The sequence below is a fragment of the Meleagris gallopavo genome, chromosome 16 (genome assembly GCF_000146605.3).
Source record: "Meleagris gallopavo isolate NT-WF06-2002-E0010 breed Aviagen turkey brand Nicholas breeding stock chromosome 16, Turkey_5.1, whole genome shotgun sequence".
Taxonomy (NCBI): Eukaryota; Metazoa; Chordata; class Aves; order Galliformes; family Phasianidae; genus Meleagris; species Meleagris gallopavo.
The window spans coordinates 13,711,127-13,732,011 of record NC_015026.2 but is presented as its reverse complement, the minus strand read 5'-3'; the positions used below and the strand labels follow the sequence as shown (position 1 = coordinate 13,732,011).

The window sequence follows — 20,885 nt, the reverse complement described above, 5'->3', positions numbered from 1 at the left end:
AAGAAAATCTGGTGCCCTGAAGAATCAAGAAGAACTGCATTATTTGCGCCGGCAATAGCACCACAAATGCTTTTCACCACGCTCCATCCTCCAGCACAGAACACAGTGCAGGTCACTGCCAAAACCACATCTCAGCACATGACACACACTGGTGGGACATGATGGGAAGCAGCCCCCCACCACACACAGCACCCTCACACTGCCCTGCATCTTCCTCAGGGCTGTATGCAGCCCCCGGGGTCCCAGATCCATGCAATGCTGCAGCCGTGAGCTGCCAGAGGGTCTGCAAAAAGGCCATGTTGGCAGCGTTGGGTTTGGATGCTGGAACAGCACCTTGAGGTGTGTCTGTGCTGGCTGTGTTTCCACAGACAGTAGAAAAGGTGACTTGGAGGTGCTGAGAATTGAGCAAGGAATGGATAGGATGCAGTCAGCAAGATTTTGGGCATCTCGCAGGCATGCAGTGCTTTCTTACCCATGGCTGCCAAAGGCACACAGCCATCCCAACCACGCCTGGAGCCAAACCCCAGGTGTTACCAAAAGCACCCCATGGGCACCAAAAGCCTCTTGTCCTGCTTTGAGGTGACTTGGCCCTGACTTGGCCCCAGTGTAAGATCCACAGCCCCAGTACTGGGCACCCCAAGCCCCAGCCGGTGTTTTCAACTGATAAAGCCCTATAGGGTACCGCAGCACAGCCCTATAGGATGCTCCAGCTCAGAGCAACCCACACCGCCAGGGATTGAGGCAGACTGCCTCAGTGCTCCCCGGACACAGAACGAGCCTTCTGCAGTCTAAAACACAGTTGTTAAACTGTGCCTCTCTTTGAATTAACGCCGCTTTAAAGACCAGGTTGGAATTGCTGACGTCCATCTATTATATCCAGAGCCGTTCCCAAAGCTACTGTCTCTTTTTCAAAATGAGCCGAAGCAGCAATGGGTTATTAACCAAGGGGAAAACGAGGACAGGGAGGGAACGTGCTGTTCTTTGATCAGAACTGCGCTAATGAACATCATAAAGATCAGAAGACCTCAATGACAACTTCAACCCTAGAACTGCTGCAGTCAGACCTACAGCAAACTGGATGAGAGGAGAGGAAAGGTGTGCTGGATCCCAGGTGCTCAGCGTCCCGTGGGGACCACGCTCCCATGGCCTCGTGAGGGGCTCTCAGCTGGGATCAGCTGCTGGAGGGACCAAACCCAAAGCATGTGGGTATCTGCCAGGGTGAGCAGAGCGATGCTTCATGAAGTGCATCTCAGCCTGGGAGCCAACACCTGAGTGGGACCTCCTGGTGCTGTCTCTCCCCTGGACAAGCAGCGAGCCCACACCGCGTCAACCTTTATTTTAGGTGTTCAAAAATAAGCAAACTCGTCCTTCTCTGCAAAACAACAAAAAATTCTGGAAAAAAACCGAGCACAAACTGTGCCTTCACACATCCCCTGCCAAGCACAAGCCTGGGACCAGAGAAAGGAGGCTGAGTGTGAGGGCAGCCAGGTTTGTGAGCGGTGAGAGGGAAGGCGCTGCGGGAGCTCCCAGTGCTGCGCGGCTCCGCGGGAGTCGGGTCGGACCCCAGCGGAACGGATGCGCTAAATTAGGAATGAAAACATTCCCCCTTCGGCAGAAGGGGAGGCTCAAAGTGAGCCCTTGTCCTGGACAGACAGCAGCCGAAGCCGGGCGACGATGACAGCTCGATGGAGTCCAAAACACACTCGAGGCTTGTTTTGAATTACTCTGTGCGCAGCTTTTAAATGCTTAAAAATTTCCATCTGACTCGGCTGTGGAGCTGCGGGGGGACCCTGAGCTGTGGGTCACATTCGGTTTTGTTTCCACGCAGCTGGAAAGAGAGAAACCTCAGGGAGGGCAGCGCTGAGTGGGACGGTGCCCGCGGCCACCCAGTGCGCTGCGGCTGTGTCCACGGCCACTGTCCCCACAGCGTGGGGTGGGGTGGCTGTGGTGGCCCTGAACAGTGCCCTGGTGGGGCCATGCAAGGTGGTGTGGTGCCCAGTGCTCCCGCCCTTTGGACTGACACAGCGATGCTGTACAGAAACCTGGAGGAGGGAGAGGGAAAGGAAGAATCCCTCAAGGGACACGGCACTGGAGGAGCTAAAAATAAGCACTGACAACAAATCGATGTAGGAAAAGCAAACCAGGATCCCCAAGAATAGAGGACTGCCAGTCAGTGCCTCGAGGGGCTACGTGGCACCCTGCACACCGGTGCTGCTGGGCATCAGGGCTGTGCCAGAGGGGACAGCAGGACTCGAGCAGAGCACACACACGTGGCAGAGGCAGAGCCCGTTGCCCACATGGCAGCAATGGCCAGCAGCACACTTCTGTGAAGAGCACAGGTCTCTGTGTATTTTCATCCGTGTGGTTTCCAGGTGCCTCTCAAGATGGACCAGCTGATTCCTTGGAACCAAAATACCAAAATCCCTGATTCCTCCTAGGCTCCCTTCCCAGCTCCAGAGTCAAAACTTAACCTGACCTGTCCAGTGCCGGACACTGTCCTTCCCACACAGAATCACAGTTGGATCCCAGAATCCCAGAGCCCTCTAAGCCACCAGCTCCTGACCTACCGTGGGCTGTGCCCCCCAGGATCAGCTGCCCAGGATCAATCCGTGGCCATGGGCACCTCCAGGGATGGGGCACCCACAGCTCTGGGCAGCAGTGCCAGCGCTCCACCGCCTCTGGGTAAATAATTTCCCCCTAACATCCAACTCCTCTTTTAGTTTGAAGCCATTCCTCCTTGTTCTATCACTATCAGACGGTATTAGAAAATTTGGTCCCCTCCCAGTTCATAAGCTCCCTTCAAGCACTGGAAGGCCGCAGTGAGGTCTCCCTGCAGCCTTCTCCTCTCCATGCTGCACAGCCCCGGCTCCTCAGCCTGTCTCCATAGCAGAGGTGCTCCAACCTTGGAGCATCTTCGTTGCCTCCCCCAGCCCTGCTCCAACAGATCCCACCCTTCCCGTGCTGGGCCCCAGGCCTGGACGCAGCACTGCAGCTGGGGGCTCCGAGGGCAGAGCAGAGGGGGACAATCCCCTCCCCTGCCCGCTGCCCCCCTCTGCTGATGCAGCCCAGGATGCAGTTGGCCTTTGGGGCTGCGAGCGCACACTGCTGCGCTCCCAGTCTGTACACACACCTGGGATTACCCCGACCCAAGTACAGCTCCCTGCTCTGGGCCTTGCTGAACCTCATTATGTTCTCACGTGCCCACTTCTCGAACCTGTCCACGTCCCTCCGCAGGCTCACCCATTGGGTGTACACAAGAATCCAGACCCCCATCCTGGTGCCGGGGCAGGATCCCGCTGTCACCTCGCATGTCCCCATGCTGCCACCTCAACCCACCACCCCGCAGCCCAATGATCCCAACACCCCTCACCACACACCCTTTACGTGCCACGCAGCCCGCAGCCGTGAGCAGAGGGACGGCGCAAGGACATCCCACGGGAGCGAGGCACCGAGCTGGGGGAGGTAATTCGATGACTTTCACCCCCCCGCCCCAGCGCCAGGCTCGGGTGACTAATGCTGCAGGAAGGGGACGCCGGGCTCCCGACACGTTACCCGCTGCTAATCCGATGGGTTTATCTGTCGCTTCCGCGCGCTGGGAGCAGCACCTGGCACTGCTGAGCACCCCCTGCCTGCTGCGGAGCCACAGGGATGTGCGGGATGTGCCCACGGGCACCGTGCTGTGCCGAGAACCTGCAGCCGGTAACAGCCGACACCGTGCAACGCCGGGACGTGCAGCTCGGCGTCAACCCAGCTCTCCTGCTCAGGAATGTCCAAATAAATACCAAAATGTATAAAAAGGACATAAATAAGGTTGCCTGAGATGGCTGTTTGTCTCCCGCCTGGCCGGGACCCCCTCTGCCCTGGCACTGTTTGGCTTGGCAGATGACAGCTGGGTAATTTGTTTCCATTGCAATGAAGTCCTAATTAACTGGAATAAACTTTTTACACTAAGTGTGTTTGTTTAACAAACTGGCTCTTTCAGAGCCTCACCGAGACCTGATTGATGCATGCGAGGGGAGTGGAAACACGCTGGGTGCCCGGGCATTAAAGCTGCAGTGTCTGAGCAGGCCAACCTGAAAGGGCTCTCTCTGTGTTAGCTGACACCCTCAGTGTCTGGGGTGCGAATTTCAGTGTAGCCTTTGCATACTCAGGGCTCCACGTTCCTTTGGGGATCTCTGTGGGTTGCTGCAGAGGTTTTGTTGGATGCAGTGAGGCACAGGGACACAGCCGTACCTTGTGGTGACAGCAGCACTCGTGGCACTGAGTGGGGACAGGTGAGGGAGTGGGGACAACCTCATAGGCAGGGCTCTCCCAGTGCTGGGCTGGTGAGTCCGATCTGCAGATGTTGGGATGCCAGGGGTGGGCAGGGGGCTGCCTGGAAGGGGGTGAAACATCTGGAATGGCAGCACACGAGCTGCACTTCCTGCAAGAAGGCAGCTAAGGGAGCAGGGAGCCTCGGGAGAAGCAGTGCCAAACCCACGCACTGATGGCCTCAGCCCCTGCACTGAACCTGCTGTCACAAGGAGAGGAATCAAGCAGGAGGTGAGAGCAGGACCACGGCCAGGTGGTGCAGCCTGGCTGTGGGCAAAGCCCATCCAAGCCTGGGCCTCTGCAAGCCCTGAGCTGCACTTCATCTGAGTGTCTATCTAATGAGACAGCAGCCCAAATAATTGCCCTTCTGGCAAACAAAGCATCCCTGACACGAGGGAAGAATGAACACAGCTGAGCCTTCCCTCCCTGGGTGCTTTATCTTCCCTATCTCCCACTGCAAAGGAAAACCTACAGACGGCCCCTGCTCGATCACTGCCATGTCCAGTGGTTCTTTTGAGGGATTTGAGCTTCTTGAAGGCTTGCCTTTCCTATTTTCAAATGTGGAACAGTACACTACCCTGGTGGGGGGGGGGAGGCCCTCGGGTTCCTTTGCCCCTCTACCCATGTCACTCCCCTGAGCACACCACAGGTGCTCTATGGGTCTGTGCGTTGGTGTGGGGCCAGAAGTGGAGACAAGGGCAGTGAGACCAGAGCACAATGTGGTGCCCAGCCCATACAGAGGGATTTCAGGGGGTTCTGTGTCCCCTTCCCAGATCCTCTGCTGTGTGACAGCCCTGGGCTGGAACATCTTCAGTTTGGGAGGGATGAATTGTGCTGGGGCTCAGCACACCTCCTGCATACCCACAGTGAAATGGCCCTTTTTTAGTGAGCAATGCACCTGTCACTCACACATGGAGCTCCTCAGAGTCAATCTGCCAGTGTGGCCTCAGCTTGACTCCATCAATTCTTCAGTTGGGTCAAAATATCACTGCCCAGTGACCCTTCAGTGATTCTTAAAGGCTCACCCTCTCTCCAGGAGCCCTTTCTGGATGTGGCAGAGACATGTCTTGGGCCAGCAGCCCGACTCCATGTGCAGCCTGGGCAGAGATGGAGCACTCATGGGGTGGGATCCATATCCCCAAGAGCCTCTCAGCAATGCTGGAAGTGCTGCAGCCTTACACAGTGTCTTGAACCTGCAGGGACAGTCCTGCAGTTGTGCCCTCCCCTCTGCCCCACATCCCAGGCAGTCAGTGTGTTGCTCTGACTTCTGCCTTTGCCGATGGCCAAAACTTGAGTGTCAGATCTCCCCTTTGCTGCTGTTAGGGTGCTGCAAAACCAGTGTGCTTTCCTCCTTTTGTCTCCTCAGATGCACCGCTCTGAGGTGCACAAGGACAGAAACCTGAAGGCTCACTGCTTTCAAGGCCAATGCTGTCATTTCCACCAGCTTTTGCCTTTCCAGCAGCAAACTGCTGTGCTGCAGCACATGGCCTGTGAGGCGGTGAGGCTGAGTAAGGAGTGTGAGGCACTGGAAATCTTCACTCATGGGCTGAGATTTCACGCAGTTGGCATCACTGAAACCTGCTGCAATGATTCCCATGGTCAGGAGATTGAAGCCTCTGCGCAGCAGGGGTGAGCAGCACCACAGCATATGCATCTCCAAGCATTCCTGGGGCCAACTCCTCATCATTCAAGGCTGGAGACTCAAGGCTGCCTGCAATCCTTGCGGACCAACAAGGGATGGTGGCAGCCAGCTAGGCATGCATCAGGCTGCAGAATGGCCGTTCTTATGCCTGGGAGATGGGATAAACCCACTGCAAGGAAAGGCTTTGAAAAAGTCAGGGGAAAAATACAGAGTTTCTTATGAGGAGTTTGTTGGATGTCTGCAAAGTCCAGTTTCATAGGTAGGAAAATGAGCCACTGGCTTAAAGCCCTGCTTGCCAAGTGAGGGCTCAGTGTGGAAATGGAATACGCAACAAAGAGAGGCCAATCGAAATGAAGAGTTAAAATGTGTAGAAACTTGATTAGGAAAATGCACAGCTGGGACAGGCAGAACAGCACAGCTATCACTGGGTCCCACCGTGCCTAGGGCAGGGCTCAGGCTGTGGGGCCGGGGGGCAGACAGCCCCACCGTGCTGTGCAGAGCCTGGGGGAGGGGGACCCAGTTGGCTGCGGAGCGGCCAGGGCTGAGACCCAGAGCCTGGGCTCATCTGGAGCGAAATTAAGAAATGATTAAAGGTTGCAGGCTGTAATTAAAACCCGCCAGCAGGTCTTCATGGGAAAGAGATCTTGTCAAATGAACCTGATTTTGCTCTTTAGTGAACGCAGGCTAAGTTGTAAAAGCACTGCGCACACACGCAGCCCGTGCAGTCGGAGCGCTCAGTGCTTCATGGCACTCTGATTTTAAAAGCTAGTACTAGACGGAGCCAATAAAGCACACTGAACAGGCTGGGAGCTGGCTGGCAGATCCCAAACAGAGCAGGGAAGTGCAGAGGTGTGTTCTCAGCGAGATCCGGGGGAGCGTGCTTGGTGCTGGTTCCATCAGTGATTGGGGAGAAAACAGAATCCTCACTCAGAAAATGAGTGGATGACAGAAAGATGGATGCAACAGTAAATACTGAGGGGCAAAGAGAGAAATGTGGGCTGCCTAGCAGTGCTGAGCTGTGCATGCTGAGGCCGCCCAGCACTGTGGAATGGATCCCTGCCATGTTCAGGGGCAGAGACTTGTCCCAGTGAGGGAGGGACTCTGGGGGTCACCACGGGTGAACAGCCCGGCACAAGGCCCTAATGTGGTACTGTGGCAAAAAGGGCTGATGTGGTTCTTGTGGGAGAGGGGAGGCACCTTTGTACGCAGGGGAGCACTCCTGCCATCAAGATGCTGTGCTTAAAGTGGGACACTGAAACCAGAGGGGCTGCAGGGGGACGGGCCACAGAATGGATCCAAGGGCTGGGAAAATGTCCTGCTTCTAAAAGCTTGAGCTGCATTCAGTTTATTGACAGAAATCCTGCTCCTGTTTCCCCAGACCAGAGCATGGGTCAAGGAGAAAGCAGCACATGCCCCACTCCATGGAGAGGGGCAGAGCCAGCAGGCCGGCACAGGGACGGGTCCTCACTAGGTCCCTTGGAGCAGCTGGGAGGAAGGGATGCTGCTCAGAGAGCATCCACAGCCTGCACAGTGCAATGTGACAGCCCCATTCCACCAAACCCACAAACCCAACCCCCCCCTGCGCCTGCTTCCTCAGCCGTGATTAATGGCAGGCATGGTGGATGTGGGAGGGCTGCAGTGGGTGCAGCGGGCTCCCAGCTGGTCCCAGCGTGGCCCAGTGAGCCCTGCTGCTGCCCTCAGGGCATGGGTCCCCATGTGCGGCCTCGGGCACAGCGTGGGACCCCCACCACACTGGAATCCCCATGGGTCAGGACCCAGGGCTGCCAAGGTGTGCCATCCCTAGGTGAGGATAAAAGGAGACACCGTGCAAAGACACCAACTCCTGGTGTGGCAGGGGCCGAGCAGGTTTAATTGCATTGGAAGTGAAATTATGAAGGGGAAAAAAAAATGGCTTTGGTTTAAAGAAAGGGGCTGGGGGGATAGGAGAAAAAAGCCCTTCAAGTTTCTATGACAACAGGCACAGCGAGAGCCTGCATCGAAAGCTAGCTTAACACATTGAAAGCTGTACAGAAATAACTAAACCCCAAACTTTGTTCTGCCAGAGCTGGCAGCAGCACTGAGCCGGCGTGGAGCACTGCTCCTCCTGTCCTGTGGGCTGGAGCTGAGCAGCTCCTTGTCCCCTGGGCTGGGACATTTGGGAGCGGGTCCTCATCCCTGGTCCCAGGCCGGGTACCACTGATGCTGGTGCCACCCAGGCACAGTGAGAGAAGGGGCCTCTGCCCCTGGACCCTGCCACGGCCCTCCCACCCCACAGCTCCAGGCTGTGTCCCATCCTGTCCCCTGCAGTACCATCTTTGCTCTCTGCAGACATCCAAGGCAATCCCTATCTCCTGCCATTCACACCCACCCCTGCTAGCCTTCCTCTTCCATCAGCTCCAGTCTTGCTCTGCTCTCCATCCCCAGAGTGACATTTGTTGAACCACAACATGTCTCAGAAGCACGTTGGAAGGATTCCCTTCCTTTCCCAGCACTTGGAGAGGCTCAAAGCTCTCCACCTGCCCATAACATAGGCTCTGTATCCACTGTCCAAACCCACAGGGAAAATACATTTTGAAAGTTCCAGTGGCTCAGCGGCACTGCCGCTACAATACCCTGCCCAGCAATGGAATCTTCTTTGCTTTCTTACACTGCATGTGGAGGAGCTAACTCCCTCACTCTAAAGCCAGAGTTAGGGCTCTTCTGCATCTCAGCTGCCACCCAGGCCTTCAGAGCCCTTGCTAAGGCTGGGCAACGCATCCTCCAGCTCAGTAAAGACCGTCTGGGGCAATTTCTTGCAGTGCTGGGAACCTCGTGCTTCACAGATGGGCTGGGCATTGCCTCCCCTACCCTCTTGCAGCATCGGCACCATCCCTCACCCCTCCCTTCCCCTGGGCTTCCTCCTCTCACTGCCTGGCACTTGGCAGCACGGCTGCTCCTTGCAGCATCCCAGCTGAGCGGCTCTCTGGCTCTCGGGCACTGCAAAGAAGTCAAACCCAGCACACAGGTACACTGCTATTACTGTTGTAATGATAGTGCCTGAGTTAAGGAGGCAGCGAAATGAACACCCTGCTTTGGAACACATCTAGATTATTGTGATGGCTTTTAATGCTTTCAAGGTGTAAATACGGGTTTCTAGATCCTTAAAGATGCCAAGGAGTTAGGAGGGGATGACTCAGCGATGAAACATTCACTTTCATCCCTGTGCTGGCACAGAGAGGTCTCAGCGTAAGACATCCACCTTAAGAGCAGGGTGATAACAAATCAGCCACAGACACTCTTGGCTTAATGAATACTGCAAGACAAAACAAACACGAGATGCTGCAGTTACATAAGGAGGTTTCAGAGGTTGGTGGTGTGTTTACACCTCTGAGGTTTCACACGGAAGGTGGGCGGCAGCCTTGAACGTGGAACGGGGACAGAGCCCCGAGGAGTGCCCGCAGGAGGGCTGCAGGATCTCCAGGGGCACAGAGGCTGAGCACGGCCACGTCTGCACGCAGGGAGGAGGGCAGTGTCAGTGCCGGCACCTCAAGCGCCTGCAAACACGAGCTGCTCCCAGCGCAGCGGCTCCTGACAGCTGAGCATTGCTCTCAGCAGAGGAGGGCAGCGAGCGCAAGCAGCTCCTGCAGCAAATCAGCAGCGCTTTAATTAAATCCAGGTATTTCGGTCTGCGCTCGCATGGGGCTTTATGATCGTGATTACAACCAACATTTCTCTCTTGGTTCAAAGGAACCAGTTCACACCTGACACCGAAGAGCAAACGCCTCCAGGAAGCAGCAGCCTTCCCCGGCCCCACTGACCCGCAGTGCTCTGCACGCTGAGCGTTCTGCTGCCACGGCCCCACGCTCTGCTCCACCACACGCACAAGGGGCCCCCACCAGAAACACGGAAGGGGCTCTGGATGTCCCAGCACACACCCAACACCACAGCCTGCTCGGCAGCTCCCTGTGCCAAGGGATGCGGTGGCACCAGGCTTTGGAGCTGAGGGCAGAGCGGCTGGGAGCTGCTCCCCAGACAGGATCAGATGGGATTTGCTCAGGATGTGTCCTGTACGTCTTGACAGCTCGTTGGGAAGAGCAGCATGAAGGTGTCAGTGCTGCTCCCAGCGTGAGGCTGGCACAGCCAACACAGGTGGTAAAACTCGTGCAGGTGCTGGCTCAGTGCTGGGCTCATGGCCACAGCTCCTCCCTTGGGAATGTCAGCTCTGGCAGCTGTCTATGTGCTGCTCTCTCCCAGGTGTTATCTTCCTCCATCAGTTCTCAAGTGATGTAATTATTTAAGGTTAAGCCTTCCCAATCCAAACAGCATTCCTGCACATAATGCAGAACAGGGAATGCTGCCTCCTGGACACAAAAGAAGCTCCTGATGTGGGCCAGGAGCTGGAATGGCCATCACCACCCTCAGCAATCCCTGGACACCAGAGCTGCTTTGGGCTCTGTTGAGCATGGTGGTCAAAGCACACAGCAGCACTGCAGTGAGCAGCATGGAAATCTCAGACCGTGGTCAGCAGAGGTCATAAACACATCTCTAAAATCCTTAGCCAAATGTGTGTTGATTTTGTTGTTGCATCCACAATGACCCCCCAGGAGGCCCCTGTGGTCTCCCAGAAGGCTCGGTGGGATCCAGCAGCCTAGGAAATGGCTCTGGCTGGGTTTTCAGCAGGCTCTTGCTGCCAGAGGTATTGGAAAGCTGGTAGCCAGCCCTGCTGCCTTCAGGTGAGTGGACAGAGCAGCTCTGAATCAGACCTTTCAGGTGGAACCCATGAGACTCATGCTGGGGTGTCAAAAGCCTCCGGTGGCATAAGGAGAAAGGAGCCCATAGATACCCCCAGACATGTGCACCAGTGCTGGCACTCCACATCCTAGCAGCTCTGTAAGGGTTTGAGAATGCTCTGCCATCCCGGGCACCCAGGGGTGCCTCTGTGACGTTAAGCATAAATGGGACCAGGAAGCAAAGGATGATGCCTTGTGCTCCCTGTGGGCTCAGCACTGCTGGGAGCAGCACTGCAGGAACGCATTGGAAAGCATCAAGGAAAGAAATACACCAAATTATGGAGGACAAAAGATGTTCTCAACCCAATCCCTTCTGCACCTTCCAAAAAACCCCTCCCAGTGACAGCCCTGCATGGCAGAGCACTATTCCACAATTTCAAAAACACCAACGGCATCTTTTTCCCAGTACAAAACAGATGACAACAGAAGGATGTTCCGCTTCTCCCAAACGGCACAGGAGCAGTGCAGGGTCCTACCAGCAAACACGCTCAGCAGCACAACGCACAGCTGCTCCGTGCTCAGGGCCAGCACTGAAGCTCTCACCATTGGTTTTAATAGAGTTTGCCCCCATGCAGCTCATCATGCTGCCAGGCATCCCTCCAGCAAAGAGACCACCTGCATGCCTGGAGGGTGCCGTGCTGCAGTAAGGCTGCGGGAATGCAGGGTGCAGCAAAGGCTGTGTGCTGTGCACACGCAGAGCAGAGGAATGGACAGGTCACTCCCAGCCCCACTGCACAGCCCCATGGGGTCCCAGCTCCGGCCCCATGCTCTCAGCTCCTCCTGATCTGATTTAACAATCTGCATATGCCCCGAAGTCAAGGTGACTGACAGCCCTTCACTCTCATCCCTGCTCATGTAATTGCTGCAGCTATTCCTGTACACCGAGATGTCTAATCTTAGCAAGTCGGAGCTGCCTGGCGATACGGACAAACCGGGCATTTCCACGCAATTACTCACCAACACCACTGGCACTTACTTGGACTGGTAGAAGTCCTTCTTGTCTGCTGACCCCAGGCTCTGCAAGACAGAAGACAAAACAGTTATGTCCCTTTAACCCATGGTCGAGCAACGCCATTGATAAAGCTGTGTGAGCAGGAAGAGCTGTGCCTGGGCTATGTATATGCTGGGCAGGCTGGGGGCACTCAGGGCTGCCAGCTCAGAACCTCCATCCCCTAAAAACACTGCAGGCACAGCCTGCAGTCACCAGGGCTGTGCTGAGGAAGAGTCATGGCAGCAGCAGCATGAGGATGCACTGGCTCTGAGTCTAGCACATCCACATCTGCCACTGCGTGCAGCAGTGTGGCACCACGAATCAGGGCAGGCTGGAAGCAGGACAGGATGTGAGGTCAGCGGAGAGACCCACAGGCATGGGGACAGGTTCATGAAATTCTCCTGTCCAGAAAAACCCCACCAACGTGCAAAGTGAGGACAGCCTGACATTCATGTGTTACCACACACCCGCGCCTTCACAAATGGCACTACTGCCACCAGCACGTGCTGCTGGAAGCCCAGCGCCATCCCAGCCCTGAGGGATGAGGGGATGGGGTGGGCACAGGAAGTCCCCCACCGACAGAGGGATGCACTGGGTGCAGCGTGACGCTCACGGTGAGACAGACAGACAGACGGATGGATTGATGGATGGGCAGGCAGACAGATAGGTGTTCGGACGGACAGACAGACAGACAGACAGACAAACAGACCCACCAAGCCGAGGCGGCAGCACAGCCACCGCACCTCCTCCCGCTCCTGCTCCCAGGGACGGCCCAGCCCTCGCAGCCCACCAGCGCGGGGTCCCGGGCAGCGGCACCGGGTGGTCGTGCCACCGTCCTCTCCCCGTCCCCGTCACCACGGCCGTTTGTCGGCTGGAAGGAGGCACGCCGGGCCCGGCAGCTGTTGTAGTTTTGCTCCGTGGTTGCCAGGCAATCGCGAAGGCGAGCGCCGAAGCAGAAGCGGGGCCGAATGCTAATGGGGACTGGGAGCGCTCCCTGCCCAGCCCCGAGGAAGGCTCCGGGCGCTCAGCGCAGCGGCCCCGCAGTGTCCCTGGGCAGCGGCCGTGCTCCGGAACACTTCCCTGGGGCTGAAGGCACCCACCCGCCCCCGGCCCCGAGGCTGAAGCCAAACCTACGGCACAGGCAGCGCGAAGCTGGGGCTGCACCGCTCTCGCTCTGTCCTACAGACTGGGACGTGGCCAAGCCCCGGCCTGGGCAGAGCTCGGTGGGCAACAGTGGAGCCCCACATGATGGGATGAGGGGATGCGAACGGGGCAGGAACAGCGCAGGGCAACGTGATGGGAGCTGTGCTGCAGCCGACAGCTGCACCTCACACCAAGCAGCTCCCCAAGATGAGGTGGCTTTCAATGATGTCTCTTCTATAGGTTGCCATGCTCCTCCTCACCGAGCCTTCCTCCAGCCTCCCACAAGCAGAGGCCCCTCTGCAGCCTCTGTGTGCACCGGCCTCATGGTCTTCCCCAGGAAAATATTCTTGGACCATCCCCAACCAACACGTCTCATTCTCACTCCATTCATTCAAAGCACACAAACTCATCGATGCTGTGGCAAAGGCAAGTCCCCATCCCGGGAACAGCACCCCTACATCGGACACAGCACTCCCACTGGGTATGTCATTACTTCCTTAGACTTGACACCTAAACCCGAGGGTGCTGGATCCTGAACTATGGCTACAAAGCAGTTCCCAAGCCATGAAAAATTCAGTTTCATCTGCTATGCAGCAAGGATCGTGGAGAACTGGTGGCAGCACCACAACCTGATGCATGAGGAATCCGCACCCACAGCCAGAGCCTGGCACCAGCAGAGCTCTGCAGGATGGCTACTGCTGTCCCAAGGCAGCCCAGAGCTCGAGGTGGCCCAGGACAAAGTTGGCACAGGCAAAGCTGGCACCAAGAGCCCCACAGCTGGCACTGAGAGCCTGAAAAGTGACACTAAGGGCCCCATGGCTGTCACTGGGTGCTCCACAGCTGACACTGAGAGCCCCACGGCTGGTACCAGGAGCCCCGCAGCTGGCAGCAGCAACCCCAGAGGGCAAGGAACGGGTTAATGCAAGCACGTTGAGCAGCTGGTTTTTAAGAGTCATGGAAAACTCAGGGGGTATTAGATAGCTGGAATAGAACAACGAGGCACTAGCTTTGGAGAGAGGAAAAACAAAACAAGAAAGCAGGGAGCTCTGTAATGATGGCTAGCCAAAACATCTCATTTGGAGCCTTATTAAGAGAAAATAGCAGTGAAGAGGGACAGCAGAATTCCAGCACCATGTCCAAGGAGTCAGGCCTGGAGCGGGGCCAGCAGCCGAGGCTCAGCTCCTGGCTGCCCTGCACCCCACTGGCTGACCCCCACCCGCCCCATGCCTCCCCACAGCCCCCACACAGCCCTCCCTGCCCTCTTCCCAGAAGAGACAGGGTCTGTAGACAAGGTCTGTGCACAGCACACAGCCAAAACTCCCCCCACATTTCATTTCTTTCTCCTCAGCATGCACAGGGGTGAGGATGTGCTCTTGGCATCCCATCCATGTGGGATGTAATTGGAAGCCTTTTGGTGAGGAGCAGCGTCACCCAGGGCAGTGACAACCCCAGTCCCCCTGCTCCAACAGCTCTGATCCTGCTGTACTAACAGCTCCAGCTCCAGCTCCATTTTACCAATGGCCCTAGTCCCATTGCACCAATAGCACCAGTACCTCTGCACCAACAGCCCTGGCCCCGCTGCAGAATGCAGGGTGACCTCAGCTGATGGTGACAGGTGGGGAATTGTGGACAAGTGGCTGATGGAAGCAACACTGAATGGATGGATCGCCATAATGAAGCAGAGTGGGATGAAGCAGGAAGGGAACACAAAGCCTGCATCTTCAGAGAAACGTGCTGGCACTCAGCAGAGCTGAAGCCATCTCCAGAGAGGGGAGAGGATCAGCATTTCTGGGAGCTGTGAGGACACCAACCAGATCGGCCACGCAGAGCTGGGCAGAGCTGCTGGCATGCAGGGAGCTGGGATGAGCCCCACTTCCCCCACCTGTGCCAGGGGACTGGGATAGACAGAGAGTTCCCAAAGCAGAGCAGAAGATGGCCTGGCACACTCCTCTGCATTCTGGGTGGAAAAATCAATCTCTCCTGCATTGGTACAGCCTATGGAAGTTTTTATCTCTGCAGTTACACAACACAACATTGAACGTCGGCCGTCTCACACACATCTAGATGCGGATCTGCTGGCTGCCAGGAGAGCCACATGCCAAGTGGGGGGGGGGGCGTCTGAGAGCTGCAGATCCACAGGCAAAACAAACCCAGAGCCCCAGAGGGCTCTGCTGATGCCATAGGAAGAGCCTGGTGGTGGGGGGGAGGTGCGAGCATCCCTGTGCTCAGTGCAAACCCCACACCGCAGCGTGAGTCACGTTCCACGGGGCCGCCGCGCTGCTGCCACTTGCTCATTTCATTGATGACTCAGGGCTTAGGAAGCACGTTTGAAATCCCTTAATGAAATAATGGAGAGAGTCATTTTTATCGGCATGTATTTTTAAAACAAAGCCTTGAGTGAGGCTTGCGCCTAGCTCTGCCGTTCCTCTCCAGAGATGGAGGTGAACAGCTCTTGGACAGAGCCCAGAGCGCTGGTGGGGCAGGAGCAGCCCCTGCAAGTGGCACATCCCAATGGAGGTGGTGGCTGGGAGTGAGGATGCTGCCTGGCTGAGATGGAAGGGCTGAATCCCAGCATGATTGGGTCAGAAGGGCCCTCCCAGCCCCCAGCCCCAGCCTTGCCGTGGGCTGTGCCCCCCAGCTCAGGCTGCCCAAGGCCCATCTGTGGCCATGGGCACCTCCAAGGTTGGGCACCTACACCTCTGAGTAGCAGTGCCAGCACCTCACCGCCCTCTGAGTGAAGGATTTCCCCCATTTTTGGACTGCTGGCCAATGTGACTAAGAAAATGCTGCCCCAAGCAGGGACAAAGCCATTACCACCAGGACCCTCTTCCTTTCCCTACACCAGCATCACAGAGTTGGGCCAGTGCTGCTGCCATTGCTGTGAGAAGAACAGTGCTCCACGTGATGCTCAGAGCCTGCCTGAAAGTACAGTGTCACCAGAAACACCAAGAGGGAAAGAGGTGCTCAATGACAGGGCTTATGCAAGCATCAAACATGAGACCATTGTAAAGCACAATGCTGAGCTCTGAAGTTGAGCCTCACTGGGAAATAACAGCCACGGGGCTGGGAACCAGGCAGCATGGAGGGGCCGAGGCAGTTCTGCATGATCCATTTATTCCCACCAACACGCATCAATCCTGCTGCACTTTTTACTCCCTGAAATGTTGCCAAGCATGATCTGAGCTCATCTTTTTTTCTGGGCAGTGTCCCTGGGAGAACTACATTATGAGCAAGGGCTGAAGAAGCCTCATGCAATTGTTCAGAAACGACACCAAAACGATGCCCAAAGACGAGCAGCTGCTCGCAGGTGGCAGCTTTCTCAGTCATCCCAATAAAATCTGGCTCAGCGCTCCCAGAATAACCAATGCCCACACAAACAAAAGGAGAGACAAAAACCGAGGGAGGTTATTTTTTTCCATGCTGGAAGAATACTCCACAAAACAAAGCGGTGGGCTAATGCTGATCGAAGCCCACCCCCCAAGCCAGTACCCAGCGTGGCACCCAAGCGCTTGGGCCAAGGTGATGGCAGAGCTGGGGTTGTGCTCTGCAGCCTCACACAGCACCGCATGCACCAGGGAGCCCAGCGTGCAGGTGCCAGTGGAGCCCATCTTCCTCTCTGCCCCACTGGGGATGGGGGGCAGCTGCCCAGCCCCTGGTGCTCAGCCTGGCACACAAGACCCATGGCAGCTCCTCCCTGCTGCTTCCCTCTGCTGGCTGCAGCTGCTGGGACACGACGGCACCTGGGTCATGGCAAACCATGCTGGGGGATGTAAGGGTGGAGCGGAGCCCTGCTGCAAGGGACTGGGGGTGGCAGCTGGGTATGAGCCAGCACTGTGCCCTCAGAGCCCTAAAGTCAATGGATCCTGGGTGCAGCAAAGCAGCACGGCCAGCAGGGCAAGGAAGGAGATCTGCCTCTCTGCTCTGAGCTGTGAGACCTCCTATGTGTCAAGCTGAGGTTGTACAGCATGGAGAAGGCTGTCCCAAACCATCATTGCTGCGTGTGAGCTTGTATGTCCGTGGGAAATCCCCCCAGGTGTCACACACTTCTCCAGCACCATCCCTCCCCCGGCAGCCCTGCAGAAAAGGACGCACAGTTCCCCACGGGCCTCCCTGTGCCACGCTGCTGCTGCCCCACGTACAGCTTCACACTGCACTGCCTGACCACCACTAAGTGCTGAGGCACCAAACTCCATCAAGGAAGCGCGAGACACACTGCAGAATAATTTGAAAGCATTTTAAAAAGCCCAGAGGGGGAAAAAGCTTTTTGGAATGTGTTCTCAATCTCATTAATTGGGAAGACAGCCTTGGAGGGGAAAGGAAAAAAAAAAAAAGATTATATTCCTCCCCAAATCATTATCCACTCTGAAGAGTGTATCATATGAAAACAGTTATATAAAAGAATAAATTATATTTGGAATGGCAGGAACCCCAGAATAAAGCTAAGAACTCTGGTGTTCCCATATAAAGATAGGAGACAGTTATCTGTTCCAAATTTTCGAGTTTTCTGCTGTGCCAATTCAAATTCACTACATACCAGCATGGCCATATAAAGGGGACTCCACCCATGCAATCTTGGAACGAGCTGTAATCCCCCAAACTATCAATTTAATGTATGGGGATACAAAATGAGACAAGAATGTACTGACAGAGAGCACAATCCATTAGCTCCGTGGCAGAAGGCACCAGAACGTGTGCGCAGGAACAGCTATTTAAAGCCACATTTGCATTTAAAGACCGGATCTGAAATTAAGATTTCTGCACGCAGACAGCGTCGGTTCTGCCAGTGAAAAGGCCATCTCTGAATCCAACGTGAGTTTTGTTTTTCCCTTTATTTTCTCCCCTTTGCTCAGCGTCACGTTTCTTGGCCGGCGCTGGGAAGAAAGCGGCTCAGGGTCGGGAGTTTCCCATCTCACCATGGCTGGGTGCAGCCTCCCAGCCCGTCCCACTCGGGTTGCCCCATACCAGCATGGTGGGGATCAGAGCTCTGGAGCTGCCGTTCTGGGGGGCTGGGGCTCCGGCTGCCCTCAGTGACACTGACGCAGCCAGAGGGGCACACAGAGCTGCAGGGACGCAGCGAGCATGGACAGCTCTGCACTGCTCTGCCCCTCGCCCCCTGCGCGCACCGTGTTACATCCCAGGGGGCCAAAACACCCCATTTTCCTGTATTTCTGCAGGTGCAGTGTGGTTGCAATGAGCCACATCCTGCACCGAGACCCTCCCACCGGCCCACAGCAGGATCCTGCTTTTTGCTCCAGCACTGTCTGCCCGATGGGGTGCTCCTGCAAGAGCTGTGCATGGCAAGAGGCAGCACAGGGTGGCACACAGCCCCCACAGGGAGACTCCCCAGCCCAGGGATGGAGGCATGGACAGGCCGTGTCAGCTAAGTGTTTCCATTCAAGCCAGACAGTGACTAACAACTCCATTAATTTGTTACTCAGTTAAATTTCTCAGCCCCACAAGAGCCAAATGGTTGCTCCAAGCAAAGAAATCCTGCAAGACGCATTCCTTCCTGCTGTCCCAGGAATACCCGGGGATCCATCACTGCAGGACAGAGCTGACAGCTCATTCATCCATCACGAAGAACAACACAGTAACCTTTCCTTTATCCCTTTTCCTCCCCAAATGCCATTTACTGGTGGCTAGAGCTCGCGTCATGCTCTGCAGGGCTGTTTGAGGTGGGGGCTGAGCGAGCTCCTCGTGCTGCCACTGCTGCGCATCAAACAAATGAGAAAACAAACATTTGTTTTATTGGCGTTACGGCTGTCAGCACAGGCAAGGAAAGAGCGTGGTCTGCAGAGCATCCACCTTCCACCCCTTCTGCATCCAACGTCACTGCATGCACCAGCTACACCCGGCAGTGCTTGGAGGCCCTTCTGAGCTCCCTGGAGGTACGGCACACAGAGCTCAGCTCAGCACTGCGATTGGTGACATATCAGTCCAGTAAATCCTTGCACAGAACACAGATCTCTTACAAAGATCTCTTACAAAAGCCCAGTACTTTCTCTTGGTTGGTAAACGTGCAGCCCTGCAAAGCCCACAGCTCCAGCATCCCCACAACACCAGGTGCAATGTCACAGGGCACAGAGCAGAGCTGCAAACCACCCCGCAGCACACCACCCTCCCCAAGCCCTGCTCCTGCAGCTCTCAGCCTGCAGACCGCTCTCAGCGCATCGCCAAACAAGCTTACAGGACCTCCTCAGGGCCATGGGGATGCGAGTGCCCAAAGCCTCAGAGCCAAACCACCAGGACCCCGTGGGTGTCCCCTAAGTGGACCCCACACGTCTCTGTATGGTGAGACACTGGCTGCAGCACAGCCCCCAGCCCAGCTCACTGCGTCCTGCAGCTCGCTCCATCCCACGTCCCACAAGGGGCACTGACCCCTCCAAGTGCAGGGCAGCACCCAGTGCCCACACACCCCCTGGCAGCAGCTCCAGGCCAGCCTTTCATCTCGTGCCTTGCCAAGGCATTTTACCCTCCCGGCCTCCACCGCAGCCAGATGCTTTGGTTCACTTTAGGCTTTTCCCAAATGATATCCCGGGGTATCCCAGCTCTGCAAGGCGCACTGCTCACCATCTCTGCTATGCTCTGGTCTTCACAAGGGCTCCGGCTTCTTCTTTCTCCTCCTCCTCCTCCTTGTCCCCTCCCTGGCTGCACAGCTGCCACCCGTTCTGGCTCCATTTCACGGTCTCTCCCCACGATTACAGGGCAGCACAACCACCCCAGGTGAGCTGGCAATCACAGACCTGGAGGCAATTTCCATGGAAATGTCCCCTCCCAACTCAGACGTGGGTTTATCTGCCTGGGAGGAGCATCCCACGCCAGCACTCCACAGAGCCTGACCTGTGCCTTGCCATCCCAAGATGCAGCAATGCTCCACAAACAACAAACTGCCCATTCACTACTTTCTTCCCTCCATCCCATGGCAGCCCATGAACTCACCTCCTCCCTTGCTGGCTCCACAGCCCCCAGTCCTGACCAGCAGCACCAGCCCCCTGGCACTGGGTCCCCACAGGGTCCCCAAGCCTCAGCCCCAAGCCATCGATGGGCAGAGCTGCTTCAAGAGAAAAGCACACATCTGTCTCCATGTGGGATTGTAACGGCAAAGACCTGACTGGGAGAAAGAGATGTGATGGGCATTTATCAAAGCTGGGATGAAGATGAAGGCAAGCTTGGACCCCAGAGCCCAGCCCTGTGAGCCATCCCAGCCCCACACAGCCCCATCCCTATGAGCTCCAGCACAGCAGCTTCCATGGGGCACTGTGGCAGGATTTGTGGCAATAGCACAGAAAAAACAAATGTGCCAAGGATTAGATGACCTGGCAAATCACAAGCATGGCCAAGGATGGAAAACCAGCAGTCTGTGTCTCACTATGGCACCACATAGTATCCCTGCAGACATAGCAGTACCCAGCCCTAGAGGGGCTGTGAGAAGTGCTCATCCAAAGCACCCCAAGAACGATGCACAGAGCTGCTCTGGAAGCAGAGCAGCTTCCAGGGGAAGCACAGCACTTTGTGCCCAGGCCCTGGGGAAGCCCACCCGCATTCAGGCAGCATTTGGGCTGCTGCGAGGGAAGAAATTAAAGAAATAAATCATATTTTGTTCATGCTCAGTAAACACTCGCTGGAGAGCCGTGATTCAGCCTTGCATCTGCTCCTCCCCGGCAGGAAGCCACAGTGCTGGTTACTGTGGTGGCTGCAGGGCATGGGGAGCCCAGGGCTGGCACGGGGACAGGGATGGGGACAGGGACAGGAGCAAGGGATGGGGATGGGGACACAGAGGTGGGTGGCATAGCCGCACATCTGCAGTGAGAAGGCTTTGGTGGGGATGCGGGGAGAGAAGGCAGCTGGGAGGAGAGTGTTTCAATGGGGAGGACGCACCGGGCAGCCTCTGGGGAATAGGGGGGAGTAAGGAGAAGCTCAGGAAAGGAGAAACAGGGAAGAGACGAAAAAGCTGCTGGGTAAGGGATGCAGGAAGGGAAAAAATAAAAGGGAAGGAAAAAAAACCAACAGTTGAAATCCTTGGGGAGTT

At 56.2% G+C, this 20,885-nt stretch overlaps 1 protein-coding gene across 5 annotated transcripts in view; it reads right to left on the bottom strand.

Moving 5' to 3' along the window:
* Nucleotides 1-20,885, bottom strand: part of LOC100550253 (ankyrin repeat and fibronectin type-III domain-containing protein 1-like) — a 135,790-nt gene that overhangs the window by 34,533 nt on the left and 80,372 nt on the right. For 3 of the 5 annotated variants that reach the window (XM_019620578.2, XM_010719872.2, XM_031555760.1), the window contains one exon: nucleotides 11,699-11,739. In XM_019620578.2, the coding sequence (XP_019476123.1) occupies nucleotides 11,699-11,739 (41 nt within the window). Of the gene's footprint in view, nucleotides 1-11,698; nucleotides 11,740-12,426; nucleotides 13,393-20,885 lie in introns of those variants that run through there. The other 2 variants (XM_010719877.3, XM_010719880.2) reach the window with 2 other exon arrangements.